Source organism: Gnatocerus cornutus, chromosome 2 (genome assembly GCF_029298725.1).
Source record: "Gnatocerus cornutus isolate USDA-ARS CGAHR chromosome 2, icGnaCorn1.1, whole genome shotgun sequence".
In the NCBI taxonomy this organism is placed as follows: Eukaryota; Metazoa; Arthropoda; class Insecta; order Coleoptera; family Tenebrionidae; genus Gnatocerus; species Gnatocerus cornutus.
The window spans coordinates 18,844,187-18,864,035 of NC_142234.1; the positions used below are offsets into that span (position 1 = coordinate 18,844,187).

The 19,849-nt window shown below is 37.9% G+C and overlaps 2 protein-coding genes across 3 annotated transcripts in view; one reads left to right on the forward strand and one right to left on the reverse strand.

Moving 5' to 3' along the window:
- The first annotated feature begins 656 nt into the window (after positions 1 to 656).
- LOC148179784 (methyl farnesoate epoxidase-like) lies at positions 657 to 2,658 on the forward strand. The gene is made up of 6 exons (XM_088050594.1): positions 657 to 840; positions 890 to 1,141; positions 1,317 to 1,829; positions 1,883 to 2,063; positions 2,109 to 2,371; positions 2,421 to 2,658. Exons 1-6 carry the CDS (start codon positions 663 to 665, stop codon positions 2,603 to 2,605), a joined length of 1,572 nt encoding a protein of 523 aa, XP_087906720.1. The 5' UTR covers positions 657 to 662; the 3' UTR covers positions 2,606 to 2,658.
- A 57-nt stretch (positions 2,659 to 2,715) lies between these two features.
- ftz-f1 (ftz transcription factor 1) overlaps positions 2,716 to 19,849 on the reverse strand; it is a 35,081-nt gene continuing 17,947 nt past the window's right edge. The window contains exons 2-6 of one of the 2 annotated variants that reach the window (XM_088050593.1): positions 18,258 to 18,578; positions 7,185 to 7,873; positions 5,028 to 5,286; positions 4,843 to 4,943; positions 2,716 to 3,763 (exon numbers count right to left, since the gene is read on the reverse strand). In XM_088050593.1, the coding sequence (XP_087906719.1) occupies positions 3,617 to 3,763; positions 4,843 to 4,943; positions 5,028 to 5,286; positions 7,185 to 7,873; positions 18,258 to 18,578 (1,517 nt within the window). In that variant the 3' untranslated portion in view covers positions 2,716 to 3,616. Of the gene's footprint in view, positions 3,764 to 4,842; positions 4,944 to 5,027; positions 5,287 to 7,184; positions 7,874 to 18,257; positions 18,917 to 19,849 lie in introns of those variants that run through there. The other variant, XM_088050592.1, reaches the window with a different exon arrangement.

Genomic DNA, 19,849 nt, shown 5'->3' on the forward strand with positions numbered 1-19,849 from the left:
GAAACTAACATTTTAACTTTGAAACTCTTTAAAACCAATATTTTTCACAGTAAATGTCATCAATGACAACTACATGCTCCATGTTTATAGTTCAATTTGCGTTTACTCATTGTCTGTCGTGGAATTGAATCTTTCGTTTGGAGAAAAAGTAGTATTTGTTATTTGGCCGAAAAGTGGCTTTTGCTGTCTCGCAATTTTGCATACGGTCGGCTACGCTACGCTTCGCCTTGCTACTGCAATGGCTCAACAAAAAGTGCCACTTTTCTGCCGTATAACAAAATCTACTATTATTGTCGTATTGAACCACTATGCTTTATAAGTTGTCATTGCAATTGCAAACTTTTAGCAATTGAGTCCGAAAAATACTCATTTTAGGAACTTAACTGAGTCCGTAAAATGTAAAATGCTGTTTTCAAAAAACCTTGCATAAACTAAAGAAAATAAATTAATCTATTAGAAGATATTTTTAATCGTTGATATTTGTACAGTGCTACTTTTATTAGTCGGTTTAATCTTACATTAGGATTCTAACAATTTTATTAAAATTAATAAGCACCTTTATTTAAAACATGTTTGGCTCCGTTAGTTCAAAATCTACGCATTTGAAGCCAGGAGAATTTGTATAATGAGTTCTTTTTTCCTATTTTTGGACAGGGCAACTAATGGGTCAAGTATTTTTTTGTGTTGATGCACATAAGAGATCGAGTATTCATGAAGGGCATCAGTTTAGTGGAAGAGGTCGTCTCAGTACGATGTTCATCTTCACAACTTTCCTAATTGCGCTGATAATAATTTTATTGTTATGGTGGGACACCCAAAAACCTAAAAACTACCCCCCTGGTAAGTAATAACCACTCAACTCTCAATTATTTATTTTCGCTTCATTAAGGCCCAGCATGGTTACCGATAATCGGCAATTTCCTGCAATTTAGAAGAAAACTCTCCGAAATCGGCTACCATCACTTAGTGTGGAAAGACTTTTCCGAAGACTATGGAAACGTTGTTGGTTTGAAAATGGGTCGAAACCTTGTCGTGGCAGTGTGTGGTGCCGACGCAGTCAAAGAAATCCTGACGAAAGAGGAGTTTGATGGAAGACCTGATGGGTTTTTCTTCCGGTTACGCACCTTTGGAAAACGACTCGGTGCGTGCATTGTTTAATTTTACTCGGGTCAAGCATTTCGGGTGCGTCTAGGTCAGTAATTCCGTGAGGGTAAAGCGGTGAATTCTTGACCGTCCGCTAATAAAATAAAACAACCCTGTTTTCAACTCGGAGAACCGGTCTTGCCCAATTTCTGTATAAACCGATTTTTACTTAGGAATCGTTTTCTCGGATGGACAACTCTGGCAGAAGCAGCGCAAGTTCTCGCTGCAACATTTGCGGAACTTTGGCTTCGGGAGGAAGGAAATGGAGGAAAAAATTGCCGAAGAAACCAGAGATCTCATCGCTGTGTTCCGGAAGGAGTGCTCAGAGCCGATTTGGATGCACAACGCGTTTGATGTCTCGGTGTTAAACGTTTTATGGGCCATGATGGCCGGGGAAAGATTCGACATCGATGATGACAGACTTAGAAAGTTACTCAATATAATCCACGACGCATTCCGACTGACTGATATGTCAGGTGGCATGCTCAATCAAATGCCATTCTTGAGATTTATTGCCCCAGAAACATGTGGTTACAATAAACTCGTTGATGTTTTGGTGAGAATGTGGGAGTTTCTGCAAGAAACCATTTCCGAGCACCAAAAAACTCTTTGCACTTCGCATGCTAGGGACCTCATTGACGCCTTCCTCCAAAATATGAACATAAAGAGCGACCCTTCGTTTACCAGTAAACAATTGAAAGTACGTTTAGTTATTTTGATCGAAATTTACGTTTTTTAGATGACCAACTTATGTCTTTGTGTCTCGATCTTTTTATGGCTGGTTCTGAAACTACAAGTAACACGCTGGGATTTTCGGTAATTTACATGCTCGAATTCCCAGAGGTCCAGAAGAAAGTTCAGGACGAAATGGACGAAATTGTGGGGCGGAACCGGTGGCCGACTTTACAAGACAGGATAAAGTATGTCTTGGGGAAAATATCACTCTTGTAAGACGTTTTTTATAGATTGAAATACACCGAGGCCGTCCTTATGGAAATCCAGAGACGCGCAAACGTCCCACCTCTTGGAATAGCACACCGGGCGACCACCAATGCTGAAATCTTCGGATATCTTGTGCCCGAAGGTACAATCATTTTGACGAGTTTGTACAGTGTGCATATGGATGAAAAATTTTGGAAAGATCCTCTGGCGTTTAGACCCGAAAGGTTCATTGATGAAAACGGTGATTTGGTGGTCAATGAGAAGTATTTCGCTCCGTTTGGTTATGGTGAGTTTCTTCTTCATTGATCGAAGTGGTAACTTTTTGGTTTTTGCAGGAAAGCGTCGTTGTTTGGGGGAGTCTCTAGCCAAGGCTAATTACTTCTTGTTTTTTACCGCCTTGCTGCATAACTTTTCCTTGGAAAAGAGTCCAGAGGGGCCTTTGCCCCAATTGGAAGGTCTTGATGGGGTTACCATCTCGCCTAAGCCGTTTAAAGCGAAGCTAATTCCCAGAGTGGACTAGAGTAGAATTGTCTTTACATTTTTCTGGGTGTAAAATAAAATAACTTAGAAACGGGCAGTGTTTGTTTCGGCAGTTCCTTCGGTGAAAAGGTGACAATGAATAAGAACTGCTCTTAATTCACTGTGATTTATTTCTACAAACAAGTCACTTTGATCCACATAAATTATATATACATCTTCTCAATCACACTGCTTAAATAAGTGTACGTATTTTATATATAAATATATATCTGATCAATCAATAATAAGCTCAGGGCCTTTTGCATGTCACAGGGCAAGATACTCTAACAGTTTAATAGACTCCGCTTGACCAGCGCGGCGGGACTCGCACAGCGGCCCCACGCGAAGGAGACTTTAGAGGTAGCCTGCACAACACAAACAATCAGTAATATTTATCAATTTAATGATAACAATAACACAGGTTAGACCACAGTACCTTGCTCTCACATAATATTAACATTCATATATATAACATAATCAAATATATTTATAATATAATTAAACTTAGTAACTAGTAATAAATTGTATATGTATGTATAATTCTATAATTACATAAAATTACAGCTGTTAGTCCATCACCATGGTTAAGCTAACGAGAACTCGTCCTCCGCGAACGGTTCCCACACGTACTAAGATTAAACGTTGAAATAGTGCAGTGCGCTTGGTCTGCAACATCCACAAGCATTCATTCTCACGATGCTGTCACTCGCGCTTAAGCTATGCTACCCTATACTAGGATGCCCTTGAATCCCTCCAGAGCACTTCTGGAATGTGTGTCGTTCATAAAACTCAAATCAACGTAACATTTATAAATTAAACAACGGAGCAGGGTGCTGTGGCCGCTCTCTATTTTTATAAAAATATGTGGTGGCGGTGCGGCCTGGCCGCCCTAGCTCTTTGTACTTCTTGAAGGCATCAATGTCAACAACTACGAGATTTCCAGTAACCTATGTACAGTGTAAGCTGGTATTGCACACAGATATGGTAACGAAAACGAGGAGGCGGACGGCCGTTATTTTCTTTTTGCATGGAGCATTTCCATCAAAAGCGTTTGTGTTGGCGCACTACCGTTGCAGTGTTTGTGATAAAGATGCTCCTCTCCTCGTGCGGCCAAGCTGTGAATTTCGGGCAGAAGTTGCATCATTTTGTTGAATTTATCCTGAAACATACCGAAAACAGAAATGTACGTTCTTACATTTTAAATATCTTATCAATATTGATACGCACTGATTGTTTACAACCTTTGCAGCAAATACCGCAGCTTGCATTGCTCAATATTTTTAGTAGGTGTGTACTGAGTAACTACCGAAAGGACTAAATTAACGGCAATTGAGCATTGAATCCAGACCAACAGGTAGCAGTCGTATTGTTGCCTACTTGCGTACATATGGTACAAGTTACGTAAAAGAGTTGTTGGAAATAATCACTTTACAACGAAAAAGTTGATTGCAACAAAAAATTCCTCACGAGCCTTCACAGGTTTTCGTTAAAAGACCTGATTTTACTAAAACTACCCATTGAATTATTTATCTAGTCGGCTGGCAACACGCGAACGTGTGTCTCAACTTGAAGCTAACAAATGTTAAGGAATGACAGATATAACAGCCAACTACATAAAAAATCAACTCATTCGATTTAAGCGTTTTTAATACGCAAAGAAGCACGATCGTTATTGGCTGCGAGTACTAGATAATTTTGCAAGAAAATTAGCATGTGAAGCTCGTACGGAACCGGTTAAAAAACTTGTATGATATAATTTATATTCCTTTTGCATGACTTTTTACCATTTAATTTAATTCACATAATTCAGTAAAAAAAATGTTCATGTAGCAATAAATTAAAACAACTTAAGTGAGTGATTTTTTTATCTAGTTGGCTCCCTTGTGAAAATGTGTCAGTTGACAGATATCAAGACAAACGTTCAGAGTTACCAACTTAAACAATTCAAGCATACAACTAACAAAAAACTCACAATGATTGTCCCACGGTACATGATCTTTAAGTAAAGGAAGATAACATTACAATTATAGTTAATCACGATTACAAAATAGAATGTTTACTACACTTATTAAAACTAGAAACTCGTCATAGTTCAGTAAAATGAATGAAATGTTGGTCGACGTGTCTCCAACAACCGTTGCTCTTCTTCGTCCATAACACGAAACAGACCTTTTCGCGACGAAAATAGCTCAAATCACTCTAATACCATTCTCTCCTAAATTATGGTCGCAGGATTACCTGTATTTGTGGGTAACACGTCATCGTATATTCGAGTAAAGCTTGCTGGACCTGTTCATATCCTTCTTGAACATGTTTTTTATTTGTGATTCCTCGGACATCTAAAAAAAAAAGAAAAAAATTAGTATACCGATCGAAATGGGTTTGAATTTAGTGTTTTATTAGTGCGACAAAGAATTACGTACCTGGATTAAGCAATAACAGAAATTTAACACAGATATAGTCGCTAACATCATATTTGAGTTCTTGGAGTTTGGCTGTGATGTCGTTAAAGTGATCTGCTAAACTGGGTACGCCTAACAATCCTAAACTTAACAAATCGAACTTTTGACCATTGTGAAGAGTCATCTCGTCGGGAAGATTATTGTGCATCCGTTGGTGTATGTGATCCAAAACGAGCATATCTGACCACGAATGTTGCAATAATTTCATTTGGTCATCCACCTAAAACAGAGTTTTCGTGTTATTTCGAAATCCACAGGTTTTACTTTGTCGTTGATTTGCGAAATTGCTTGTAAAAGTGAATTTAGATGAAGTTCCTCGTTTTGAAGGACGATATTAAAATTAATAATGAGGTAGTAATCACAAACGTAGCCTTGTTTTTTTCCTAATAAATAGAGAAAGTAATTATGGCGAATCTTCGAGTCAGAAGACCTTCATTTGTAACGGTAAATTACTTGAAAACGGTGATGATTTAAAAGCAGTAACGATACAAAAGAATGTATTTATCACGCTTTGTGGGAGTAGTAATATCCACCACTAACGTAATTCATAACGAAATTTCATAATTAAAATCATAAATGCCACTTGGTGACTTTAATCGAGAATGAAATAAATCGAATTCAAATTATTTTGTAAATAAAATAACTGTGTCAAAGAGAATGAATATTTTAAAACTTGTTCTCTATTGCGTGACGAGAAGAGAGACAGCTATAAAAAACATAGAGAAGGAAATACATTGTGTAGTAAGATTATGTAAAATGAGCAAATAGTTGAAAGTGAAAACGACCAGCAAATTTAGGCCAAGTTCAATATGTCCGGTCTATTCTATCTCTGTATGTATTATCATGATGAGTCAGAATTTATTGCTTGTTTTGATGTTGATATTTTAACCTAGATTTTAATCGGATTTGCACCTTCGTCATTGGCTTAACTTCCAACATTGCTAAACCAATCAGGATGATGCTACTCAATTCAAATTTTGAAAAATCTAGCCCAAATTCTTCTTGTTTACTATTGTAGAGTGGAAGTTAAATAAACATACTCGATACTGTATAAATTCAAAACTTAGTAAGCGCAACCTGTGAATGCAGTGGAACGCTGGGAAAAACTTTACGCATGGTAATCTTCGAGTAATTAAAACCCTCTGACAAGTTAAGCGTTCATAAAACATGGAAAATTCCTTCGGAAGTCCATGCAATGAATTATTTATAAACAAATCCAACGTATTCTCTTAGAATTAACCCCAACCGTCTTTACTTAATGATTGTCCCAATAAGTTTTTGCTTAGTCATGTCATAACCAACATGAGCGCACGAAAATCCCCAGCTAGTGTTTACAGTGCGGCGCCATCGAAATTAAATCGTAATATTGAAAGCGAAGCGTCAAAAGACTTTCCCCACGGTTTGCTATTCGGAACACTTTCCATTTTTGCTATAGAATCCGACATTTCGTAATAGTTTGCGACTTGTGGCGTACTTGACCTACTAGCAATGGCCTACTTGATGTCGAGTGAACACAGAGGCGGGGATAACGTCCGGACTTACATTAGGCACTAATGGGCTAATAACGACGTTAAATTGGAAATTAACGGAATTCAAAGAAAGTTGATGATGTGCGGAGAAATGTTTGGTCAAAACGGCGAGCGCGATATTGTCACTGGGAGCTACATTCGTTGCCACATGTCGACATTTAGCAATATTCTCAACATATACAGGCACGCCAACAGTGAATTATTTAAATACAGCTCAATTTGGTAAAGCTGGAGTTGCTCAATTACGATGTTCGACTTGAATTGCTATGTAGGTCGCCAATTGCATACTATCTGATTAATTCTTGAAGTAATACACGTTCTTAATTTTAACACTTCCATGGCCAACGTTTTTTCTGCTTTCGTGTAAATTTCCAATTTCAAAATTTCACCCGACAAAGCCAAGTGGGAAAGTGGAGACGTGACACAATAGCGGTTCCAACTGCTTTAGGCTAAAATGGATCGCTTCCAGACGGAGATAATTTAATTAAGAATAAAGCCGAGGTCGATAAAAGACGAGGCTAGCTTACATACAATGCGTTAATGCAGAAATATTTACTAGAGATTTAGATGGAAGTCTGAGGATACACACCTTGAGATCCTTAAAGAATATAGAATTCCTCGCCCAATCGACCTGCGAGAAGAGATTTTGGTCCAAAACTTTACACATAAGTTCAAACAAGTCCACTTCACACTGATTATATGTTTGGTTTTGGAGTAACGTGTATAAAGAGTTCTGCCACTCACGGTCATCAATCGCTTGCACAAAGTCCCTTATCAGTGGTGACACTTTACTAGAAGGTGGCGCACTACCACCCTGTACCACCGTATCAAATTGGAACGCTTTGGGACTAAGAGAGTGAGGTGATGTGGTAGTAGAGTTGGCCGAGGCCCAGAGTTTGTTGTCAGGCCCCATGACCATAGAGGACGGCGTCCCGGGGACTCCAACAATCTGGAGAGCCGGCTGTTGGTTGGACCCCTGCTGGACCAGCGCTGACGTGTTTACCTGACCCAGCGCGACGGCGATTGGACTTGGTGATGAATCAGGTGATGACGTTAACGATGACACTTGGGGGATTTGGATCTCTTGTTTTATGTGGATGTTGGCAAAAGGTGACGTTCCTGGTTGGCTGCTGTACATGGCGTCACTCAATGAGCCTCCTCGTAAAGTTTGGGCTGCCAATTGTCGTTGTCGCATCATCTGCAGCTTCCTTGCTCGATCTCTTTTGTACATCGGACCGAATTTATTCCTCCCTCCTCGCATTCGATCGGCTCGTACCGCTGAAATAAAGACAAGATTAAAACATGCTCAAACTATTTGCTTCATTTTTTATTAGGTAGACGTCATTAGTTCGATTTTCATTGTACTTTTCCCAGAATTCAATTAATAATATACGTGAGAATGTTTGTACATAACGTAACGTTTTACACGTGTGCATCGCAATGAACTAAGAAATCAAGACGTGAATTTATTTACAATGTCTAATTAAATTACTACTCTTCTGTTTAACAAATGATGACTACAATTTATTAGCACTTTTAACCTACAAAAGCAACAACAAATTGACATTTAATTATTATTTTTCTACGTACTCTAATTAAGCTACTGTTTGTTTTCTAAGATTAGATTGTTATTATCAGCTGTATTATTCCTTCCGCCTTGTCTAAACATTTTAGATGCGTGAGTACACAAATCATTAGGCATTTAATTAATTATACAATAAAACTGCTCAAAATTGTATTTGTTCGTTCGCCGCATGGAACAAAACGATCGCTCTAACCTTTCTCTTGGCAAATGGAAATGCACAGTTTTGTAATTTGGCATTTTGATTTTCTCGCCTGTGGGCAGGCATGTATTTGTGCAGATAATAAGCTATTCTGTGAATCAACGACACAAATCAGAAATACAGATCATAAAGTACAGGCTCTGGTGGTTACCCAATCAACAATATGCATGCGCCATCCGAAACGAAAGTTCAAACAGACAAACAGACATTTCAACAGTTCAGTTTTGAATCTCGATTTCACTTTTGTTCCCGAGTAAATGGGCGAGTTTTCAATGTATAAATTGCACGTGTTATGAAAGAAGCATCGACAGTTGAAATGTAAATAAAAAATTATTTAGGGTAGATCTGGTGATTTCACACAAACCGAGTCTTTAACCGATAAGAAACAGACATCTGCATACTTGTAAATTTACCACGTTTATAACAGATAAGATAAATGTAAATAACGTGATTCAGTCGGGAGAATAAACCAAAGTCGCGCGATTTTTATTCACAATTTATGTCTACAGTCGCGGCCATTTATTAATGTATGAATTTTAAAGTAAATATTAACAAAACACATTTTACACATTAATCATTTGAAAATAATAGAAATAATAAGTTGTTCGAACAAGTTTTTACTCGGCAGTTAAAATATGGACGTCATGGTAAAAAACGATTTAATGTAAAGCAAACAATTTATTCAAATTTCGTAGAAATATTTACAAAGATACTCGGCGAAAATTATTGCACCGCTGCATTCGTTTCACTGTTTAATTGATTCGTTTTATCGTACCGAAGAGGCAGAAAATGCCTAGTGACTAATAAAGTTTATTTTAACTTCGGATATTGACAATAAGAAAAAGAAACATGAAATAAACAACCAGTGGATGTGTACGTGGCCTTCAAGTTAAGTCTCTTAAACTATAATTAGCACAATCAACTCGCATGCATGATTCTATGTAATTTCTCTCTTTCATTACAGTACCCACGATCAGGGATGTCCAAAGATCTAATCGCAGTGGAAATAATGGACGAAACAGAAGAAATGTGGATATAAATTAAATCAAACTCGAATTTTTTACCAATCCCTCTAATTTATTCGGATTATTAGGTTTTTGTCTGTGTGTAATATTTGAAGAAATTTCGTATAATTTATGGGTATTTACGTGGATTTTCCATTGTTTATGGGCCTGCAAAAATAGATCTAGCTGTTTCCCAGTTTAGTGCAACAAGAAAATGTTATTTCCTTCGCTATTCGAAAATTGACTTATTTTAAAATATGACGGAAAAAGGAAATTAACAAAAGCACGAGGCAAAAAGAAAAATTATACAAAAAATTTATGAAAGATTTATTATTATTATAATTTTGACGCAATTTATAGATAAGACAGTCAAGTCTGACAGGCAACACGTTTATTCTTTAGTCACTAAAATTTTAGGTATTCCACGACTTTAATGTCCAAGTGCTCGTTAAAAGTAGCAATAAATTCCAGATTTTAGTTCCACCAGCCGTGGTCAAAATTTTGTCAAATTGAAGTTCCTCGAAGCGAACGTTCGCATTTGCTCTTTGTTGCGTTTGCTAGGCAGGAAGCTTACATTTCGTTTACGTTACAACGTCCGGCCTCCATCAAAAATACCTTTTGGCAATCGAGTTGAGAGCCGCCTTCGCAAGCATGCAATGTTTGGTTCGTCTTTGTGTAACTAGCCCCACTAAAATCATCTCAAGGTAAATAGTACTCCTCGCGGATATGCAACGATCTTCGCCCTTGAGTTTGTCTGTTGTGGCCTGAAACGCTGGACGACATCCAAGTGCGCGTACACGCACGCACTCGCCGACACCGTTGTTGTTATTGGCACACTGATCTGGCCAATGCAAGTCTATTAATAGACTCTTTGTGCCGATAACACGTTATGCAACCAATTCAAGGGCAGAGAAAGTTGATCCGCTGCATGTAGCTTGAGACGACGACGACATCGGTCATAGAAGCATACTAGACCGTATCTTTCTAGGCCAGGTATTTCGACGAACAGGTGCCCAACGGATGGGAAACACGACATCTGCTCAACATTGGGAGATCGGCCCCAAGACAACAATGGCTGATACACCTCTTTGCCATAACACTTCTTATAACGTGCCATACCGAAAAGAAATCGAGAGTTCAAAGTTTTAGGCTTCTCGAGCTTACTTTGTTTTGAAGGTCATCTAATATTTGCAATCCATAATCTAAATTTTGAGTCTAAAAAGATCTGAAAGAACCGTCATCGTATAATAGTGATATTTAACACTACTGAAACAAACACAGTTATCAGTACATCTGTTCATACAAAATTAGTTTTGTATACAACAGATCGTTTACTTTTTCGAACAGCTAGCTATTAATTAACAAACATTCAAGAGGTGTTTAAAAATTTAGCACACAACACATCGTAAAAATGTAGTTTTTCGTAATTTTATATGGATAACCGAGTAGTATACCAACAACAGCATGATTGGTCTAGTCGGCTGGCACTTTGCGAACGTGTGTCTGAACTTGCGTAAAAACGTGAAATAATCGACAGATCTTAGGGAATTATACAGACATCAAGACATACGTTCGCAGAGAAACAGACAAAGAATAATTCAACTGATCGCACTGTAGATATTAATTGAAAATGACAAAAGTATGTGTAAAGATACCACTTGACTTGACGAGGTTATCATTTTTACAATTTGTGTACTTATTTAGAAATACAGTCGAACTTCCACAACTCGAACTTCTATTACTCGAATTTTTCTACAACTCGAAATTTATTTTATTCCCTTGCGTTTTCCTTAAATTTTACATGTAATTTTATTTTTATAACTCGAAATTCTATAACTAGAAAATTTCTATAAACCGAATTAAATTTTGCATACTCCATAACTCGAAAATTTTCATAGAATTAGTTTGTAAAAGATATTGTAGTAGTTTCCTGAATCTTCTAAAGTTGATTAATACCTATAAATGTCACCATAAATCTAGAACTTTATCAAAATGAAACTTGCAACAAGATGGCCAAAATTGATCTTCTGGGTTGTGTACAAATCTTATCCGCCATATGCAGCTCCGATGTAACCGAAAAAACTATTCAGAATTTTATTTCCAAAATCTGGTTTTGGTAAGTGAGTCTGACAACGATATCCCACTAGAAGAATAGAGCCAGAAAACAAATTTCTAAGTGCATGAAGTAGAATACCCTAAAAAATCAGATCAAAATCAGATCTTTAACAAAAATTTCAAAAAATTATAAAAATTGTAAGTTGAAACGATGTAGATTTTGAAGATTTACATTTACAGTGAAAAATGAGTGAAATTTCTTTAACTCGAACTAATTGTGGTTTCCCTTCAGGTTTCGAGTTATAGAAGTTCGACTGTATTATTCATACATTTTCAGTCATTGAATTTTGAACAGGATTTTTACGTCATGCCAACAAAAACTGATGTATTGTCATTATGATTGATGAATAGATTTTGATGTCCAAAATTCCATGCCCGAAAGTGTACATCTCTGTCGACGTGATATTTGATTAGCAAATTTAAATAAAAAGGACAAATAGTCAAATATTTTCCAACAAGCCTTTGTTTCGTTCCCATGCAGCAGGCGGTCAATTTCATCACAAAATATTTTCTGCGTTGTAAAATTCAGCTGATTACGTTAAATTTTGTTCTCTATTCTCAGTGTCATCATCATACATTTCCTGTAGTTAAATTTCATGTAACATTGCGCTGTATTTCGAAAATTGTTTCTTATCATGCGATTTATCAAATGACAATCTCTTTGTGTATTTACAAAAACCAGCTGAACTCACACAAGAAAAAAGCAAAATTTATAAGCTGTTGGCATTTAAAAACGCCGATATCAACATCTAAAAATCTGGACGTGGGCAGGAGAGTTGCACCATCCAGCAGCTTGCAATGGCAACATCACGTTGCACTGAGGGCTACTGTTATTAATCATTTTCGAGAAAAATTAAACGCGAACAAAAAATATAATATCGGTCGCCTCTGCGTCGTGGCTTGCCCAATAGGTGCCCCGTTTTGTAACATAATTCAATCATCGTACAATGCATACACGCACTGCGTGAGAACATTAATATCAGCATCTAAAAGAGAAAAAAAGAGTTGCTTCATATTAACGCAACAGCGAACAAAAGACAGTTCTTCTAATGTTTTGTCCAACTAACTCGCCTCCTCTGACCTAGTTTCGGCACGTGCCCCACAACCTTCATCTACAGCGTAATTTTGATACTTATTGCAGAAGGTAACAATTTAATCTGATTCTTTTTCAATTCGTGGACCTTATGAAATGTGGAAATCTGGGCCGCTATTTAGGTTTACTATGGAGAGTAATGAGAGTTGTGTTCTCAAAAACGTAGTTAAATGGACGTTTTATTGATTGATGCACTTAGTACTGTTTAGATTATAAACGGAATGGTGACCTGATTTTGGTTCATTTCAGTAAATTGCCAGATGGATTTCATAATATCGATGAGACGGTAGGCGTTGTTACTTATTAAAATTTTGTAATGTAAAAGAACACTTTCATCGATAAACCGCCCGGAAAATCCAATGCACTTCCATTTATCAAAGAATTCAAACTATGCCTGTAACCGAAACTGAACGTGTCGTTTTATCACTTTCACCACCAGGATTTCAATTCAACGACCTATTTCAAAATTTCATCCATTAGGGCAGAATTTCTTAGATCGTGAACGCGTTTCAAATGCTAAGTTGTAATTTGTTCGGTTGGTAGTTCTGCAATCCATCGCGTTTGACATTTCGAAGCTGTCATGAAGACAATCGAAGCGACAGGCAGAGCTACCAACTTGAAATTCAAAAGGCTAAAGCCGCTGAATATCGTCCAAGGTGGTGTAAAATGACCTTTGGACAGTGTTAGCTTTCTTTGCCAAGATGTTAGATCCGGAGGAACACAATTGATCAACTCCAGTAAACGTGTTCATCAAGCGCCGACCTGTGTGGTACTTACGCTTCGTCGGCAGACAACAGAAGAGAGAGTTGCCGATGTAACAACGCGGTCATGTAATACTGTAATAATGTGAAATAACAGCATTAATTTCCATTAAATAGGCCATTGCCAAGGTAAAGTCGTGATCACTAACTAAACTATTAGAGAGTAGTGAAAGGTGCACTGACTTAATGACATCAAAACTACAAGAATTTGTGTTTCTCTCCATTGCCATTTCTGAGTTTGTTCCACTGATAATGACATAATTGATATACCGGCCACAAGAACGAGTTGACAACGGAGGAAGGCGCGACGGGAGGCGAATTTTTCCTGACCTTTGTCAAAACCGGCGATAAAATCGTTTAGACTGGTCTGACGACATGTTTTTGAGAAATTGGGGAGCACTTCGTCAAAGATCTGATAGCACCAGAAGGAAAAACCTAATTTTGGGCCATAGAGAAAATGACGCTTTTATGGCCCCAAATATTTGTCATATGACTCACGAAAGAAACCTGCCTGGAAAAATTCGAACGTTTGTCTTTTGAAAAGACGTTAAAACTAAATCGCCAATGAGTAGAACTCGAGACAGATTTCTGAATGAATTTGTGCGGGCTGCGCTGGACAAATTAGATTAAAAGAACTTTAATAATAGGGGTAAATAAATTGTTCCAGATTGAGTCAATTTCATCTCGCACAAGTTAATTCTGCGTGTGGTTGTAATATTTCGAGAAGAAAAAAAGCGACCGTGTGGTAATTCTAAACTTTGTTAAGTAGGTCATTTGTCAAGTGGTTGTGTAAGAGTTAAAATGAATTTCAACTCTTTCAACCGTGAATTGGTAATTATCAATGAGATTAAATGACAACATTTTTTGTTCTCATAAATGAGTTATTTGTTCGGGAAGGAACCGGCATGTCTGTATCAATTGCTGTTTATATAATTTCAGTTTACAATGATAATACTAGATAAGTTATTTGGTTATCGTTTTGTAACATTGACCCGAATAACCGCCAACTCTTTGAAAAAAAAAGAAGCCGCGTAGAAATGTGATCCATCAATTTTGCAGTAGAATTTGATTGCTATAGCTGTGATATCTATTATAATACAGGTAAGCAGGTAAGCGGTGCTGCCACGTTTACCTAGGATATTACAATATTGTTATTCAGCGACCTCGTCCCACTTCACGGAACTTGAAGCCAGGTTTACGCGGCTTAAAACATTATCAAATCACTCATGTAGAGAGATGTGATCACCGGATTTCAAAAAATACGTTTTCACAAACGAGTCTGCGTAATACCATAATAAGAAACATGTCCGAAAAGATATCAAAAAGTGAAATCTTTCAAGAATTCGCGGCAATGTCAGTCGTGGTAGATGGCGCGTGATTCATTATCACACGTTACGACTACATAAAAATTGTAAATGATAGTGAATGAGTGTTGCCGTGTAAGTTTTGCTTTTGTTTGGATCGTCAACCAAGCGCAACTAGTGAGGTTGGAACCATGCAATCCGCTACGCCGCTAACAACGTGGCCTATCCCGACATTCCAATTAACTACATAATATTTACGAGTTGGAAGGTTTTGTCAAAGAATTTTAGGTCTCCCGCAAAAATACTTTTCATTTCAGACGCAAACTTCCACTTTTTCGAATAATTTCTTAGTTGATTTCACACGCGCGTTGAGAGCGTCAGTTATGATTAATCGCATACTTAATGCGAAATAAATCAACATTTTAAATACGTTAATGTTAAAGCATTCATTAAATGTTTACGCAATTTGTACAAAGTTGTCCTTTAAAAAAATCCACTGTTTTGTCGACAATTTTGAGTCCTTGTTACTTTTCCAAGCGATCGTTGCTGGAAGAAACGTGTAATTAGAGCATCAATGAATTTGTAACAAGTTTCTTCACTGTGATTAATGGAATCAAATGGATGAAGACAAATTGTTATTCAAAAAGAGCAGCCAAGCAAACTTACACAAAACGGAAATTGTAGTGTTAATTGAAAAAGGATTTTCTGTTAAACAACCTTAGCTCGCTTAGCTCGCCATTGACTTGCAAACAACAAAATCTGCCTGTTATAAACATTTAAAAATACGAGCATTTAACGATATACGTCACATTTTACGTCTGTACCTAGTTGCAAAATAGTCAAGTTAATTACGTTTAGTGATATGTACATTAAACCTGTACTTTATCTACGAAAATACATAGTTGCTACTTACGTGAAATCCGAATCGTTTGAATAGAAAACCGATTTTTGTGTCGTGTACTTACCTTCGATTCTGTTATGTAGTACGCCATTCAATGAAGTTAAAAAGTGTTCGATTCTGGCACACTGAGAGTTAATTTGTAATTTCAACAAACAGTTGCTGCACATGTGGCAACATAAAATGAAAGTGTTATAATTCAATTAGCATTTAAACATTAACCAAAATCCTATCCTAAAATTCTCACTAGAAAACTGTCAAATCTGAACGGCAATGATAGGCGACATAGGCGAATTGTAACAATGAGCGAAGGCCTTCAAAGCTACATTCTTAAAAAATGTTTCAAAATATCTTTAAAAAGTTGTAAACACTTTCCCCACAAACAATAACATTTTGTATGTCTGAGTCGTTAATAAAATAAAGTTTTGCAACCACTTCAAATATATACAACTACAAAACAAACAATGTCAACAATGTAAATATTTTGACGAAATTTTGTAAACACGAATATTCTAATTGTTGCAATAAAATCTGATCGCAAAGTTACAGTTTTGTTGGCGTTAGACGCGTTGGGGGTGGAGTGCTACGGCGGTGGGCGACTAGATTGCAACATCTATGTATGGCGATGTAGGACAATAGTTTGAATAGTTGCTCTATGTAGTCATCAAATTTTCAGTATTCAAATAAAACGTCAACTGGTACTAAATTGGCGGTAGGTATACAGTGTGTTATAGAACGGAAATAAAGAAGAAAAAACCAGAAAAGTTGTATACGTCTGGGTTGCTCTATAGGCTCCTTCAAGGTGAACAAGAAAGTTGAAATACCTATACCTTACTATTCAACGATAAATTATATTATGGGTACTGTGTTCATTTTTTATGGAAATTGCTCGAAATCAATTTTGCAGTAGTTAGTGTGTTTCATCTGTGGTTAAACTTGGAAAAGTAACCGAAAGTTACCAAAAATGGAACACCAAATTAGCATTCTAAAGGTGCTAAGCTTACAAAGAAGAGTCGTGGGTTACAACACACTCAAATGTCACTTAAATGTAAAATAATAAAAACTGGCGATTCTGATTAACGAATTCGTTTATCTCGTTGGAAGGCGGATCATTACTCATTACAAAATAATTCTAAAACCTAATTGAAGTGACATTTGAAATAAAATGCGTGATCTAGATAGTCCATTCGAAATGTGTTGTGAAAACGTTCGGCAATTATCTGTTACGTTTACTATACAAATTTTATTGTTCTGCGTTATTGTTCTAATCGCTAATAACTGCACTTTCTATCTATATTCGTTGGTTGTTAAAGAGCTCGATGACATTTATTCCATCGTAATAAGTTAAGAATCTTCGAGTAACCCACGTTGCCAACACTGGTTGCAAAATCCCTAAAATGCCATGTCTTGTCACGGACTGAATACGGTATATCCGACCAAACTAGCCGTAGATTTTTTCCAAAGAACGAACCCACCTTAAAAGTAAATTCGCTTGGATTCCGTATAAAGAGCAAGCTAATCTCATAGTACGGTAAAGCACACGGCATATGAAAGTGAAAGGAGGTTGGATCAGCTTGTCTTGGTTTAGTTTTCGAATAGAATTTTAGGTTTCGCGACCAATTTCTGTACAACACGTGGTAGATCCGATTAGTGGATCGATGGACTGTTTTATTATGGATACCCTACAAGCGCGTTCCAATAAACTCGATATTTTTTACTTATCAAACGCCTGTTGTTTACTAGTTCCGGACTGCTGTTCTCTCGAAAAAAATTGCCGCGCAGATGGCGCCCGTCTGATGATAATTACATAATTCTAGCGAGACTTTGAACACAACACATAATGCCCACGATGTTGGAGATATAAATTCACCCGGTGAATGTAATGAAAATCGATAACTGATAGACATATTTATAGTTTAGACTGTCACATACAACTATTGCTACAGGTAATACACATTCAGTTCTATTTACACGCATTTGAATAACTCGGACATTATTCTTGCCATAAACTGGACCAAATTCATTAATTTCGCATTTTACTACACACAAATTTTCAGCGGTTTTTCAGACATCAATCAGCTCATTGAAAGAAAATTCCAGCTGAAATTTCGCAAGCCGTTATTTGAAACACATGCCTCCAAAGCAAATGCTGAATGTTAAGTGGCTAAGATGATTTGATCATTGCATGACGTATGTTTCTTACTCAACTTCGATTGAACACAGTTCGCTTTACAATAATTGTAAGCGATCGCTTTGTCGAAATAAGAACTGTGGCATTTGTGTGTTAAAAATTTGAATTTTGCCAAGATTTAGGTCAGAAGATTTTTCGCCGTGTTATTGGAGATGTTCGCAAAAGTGTGGGCATGCACTCAATGCAGTGTAAATAGGTTAATGTTTATTGTGTAGTGACGTTGAAATGGAGTTGAACGTTTGTTTATTGTAACAATTTTGTGCAGTAAAAGAGTATCTGTGTCGTACTTAAACGCAAGTTTCGAATAATACTGAAATGTAAACGGCATGTACCAACCGCGCGCACTTACAACAGTATTGAGCAATTTAGAAACTGAGTTTATAAATCGTGTTTCATGTTTAATGGTACAAGTAGCCCACCGAAATGAGAATACCTCGCTATGGAATTGCGTAATAAGTGCGTATTGTGTTCGCACATGTTCGGCACGTGTTCGCTTACAAACTGGGACTTACCTTCGAGTTTCATGCCGACTTCTAAGCACTTTTGAAAACGACAGAAGGGACACCTTTTCCGTTGCGTTTTATCTATATGACAACTTCTTTCCGCCACGCACGTGTAAACTTTCTTATTTTGAACAGTTCTTTTGAAAAATCCTTTGCATGATTCACATGTGAGGAGGCCGTAGTGGTAGCCGGAGACTTTGTCCCCGCAGACAGGACAGAGTTCCTCGATGCCGTCTTTCGTGTCGGGGAGATCTCCGGTGGTTAGGGAAGTTGCAGGGCCGGAGATTTGGTAACTGGCACCCATATCGACCCCGGAGATCGCGTTGGCTCCTGGAGAAAATATATAAGATGTGTCTAAGTTATTCATGTTTTGCGACATCATCATGGATTGTTGGTGATGTTGCATGCCCATGGATTGTTGGCAGCTGTTGTAATGGCTTATGGGGGGCGAGCCGTATTGAGGCGGCATCGGACTGGACGCCTGAGCACCGGCGGGCGAATCCCCGGAATTGGCGTTAAACGGGGACATGTTAAGAGATAACAACGTCGAATGATTCTCCATGTCCAGTAACATTTCACTAAACAGTCACACGAAAAAACTTAAGGATAACAACGAGTCAAAACGGAATCAAAAATCTTTCGGTCACGTCAGGAGGGATTCGTCTAGCATCATGATCGACATGGAAGCGCACAGACACAACACAATAATCCAACAAAGCTAAGTACATGAGTAATCCGATGGTGGAGCTATCCAAGCACACATAACACACACGCAGCGAGAGAACGGAAGCACCTCCGTCGTCACGGACTTCAGTGGGCAAACTGACCAGCGCCGACTGTCCAAGCAACGCTCAACACCGAACCCCCTTCCGAGAGACGTGTTGTCAGCACCGGGGTACAATGGAAAATGATTAGGAGCCCATGTAATAAGTGAAAGTGACTCGGGACCGGTGACCCACTTTCCCATGAACCAGGTCTATGTTAGTGCTGTTGTGAAGTCATACATACACACATACACACACACTTACAACATCGCACACTATCTGGGAGGATTGGTGGGGGAACGGCCGTGGGGGGACCTGGTGGGGATGTCCCACTGACCCACTTACGAACTGACGCATCATGTGCTCTTCGCGCGGGATGTAGGGAGTTTTCCCGGATCGACGCGTCGGCGTCGGCGTCGATAGCCCTCTTTACCTGCCGCACGCCGCTCCACATTCGCCAACGACGCCCACCGGACCTGCCGCACGCGACCCGACACGTTTCAGGGTTAATTTATTCCAGGGGAAGTCTTTCAATCAATGAATCGCCACTTTACTCCTTACGATTACATCAAATTATTTCAATCTTTACACAAATGGTTATTACCAAATACTAAATGATAGCGATAAATTGATAACTGCGATAAATCTAGAAATTGAAAATTTCGAAACTAAAATAAATTTAAAATCAGCAAATTCGAGTACATTTTCGACATTTTTTCTTAAAAAGAAAATGCGCACGTGTCACGACGCGGAAGTTATTCTTTGCACGAAGTGACTGTGATAGATGTTTTAGTAATACCACAGTTTCAAGGACCAAACTTTACAAACTCTACAAGA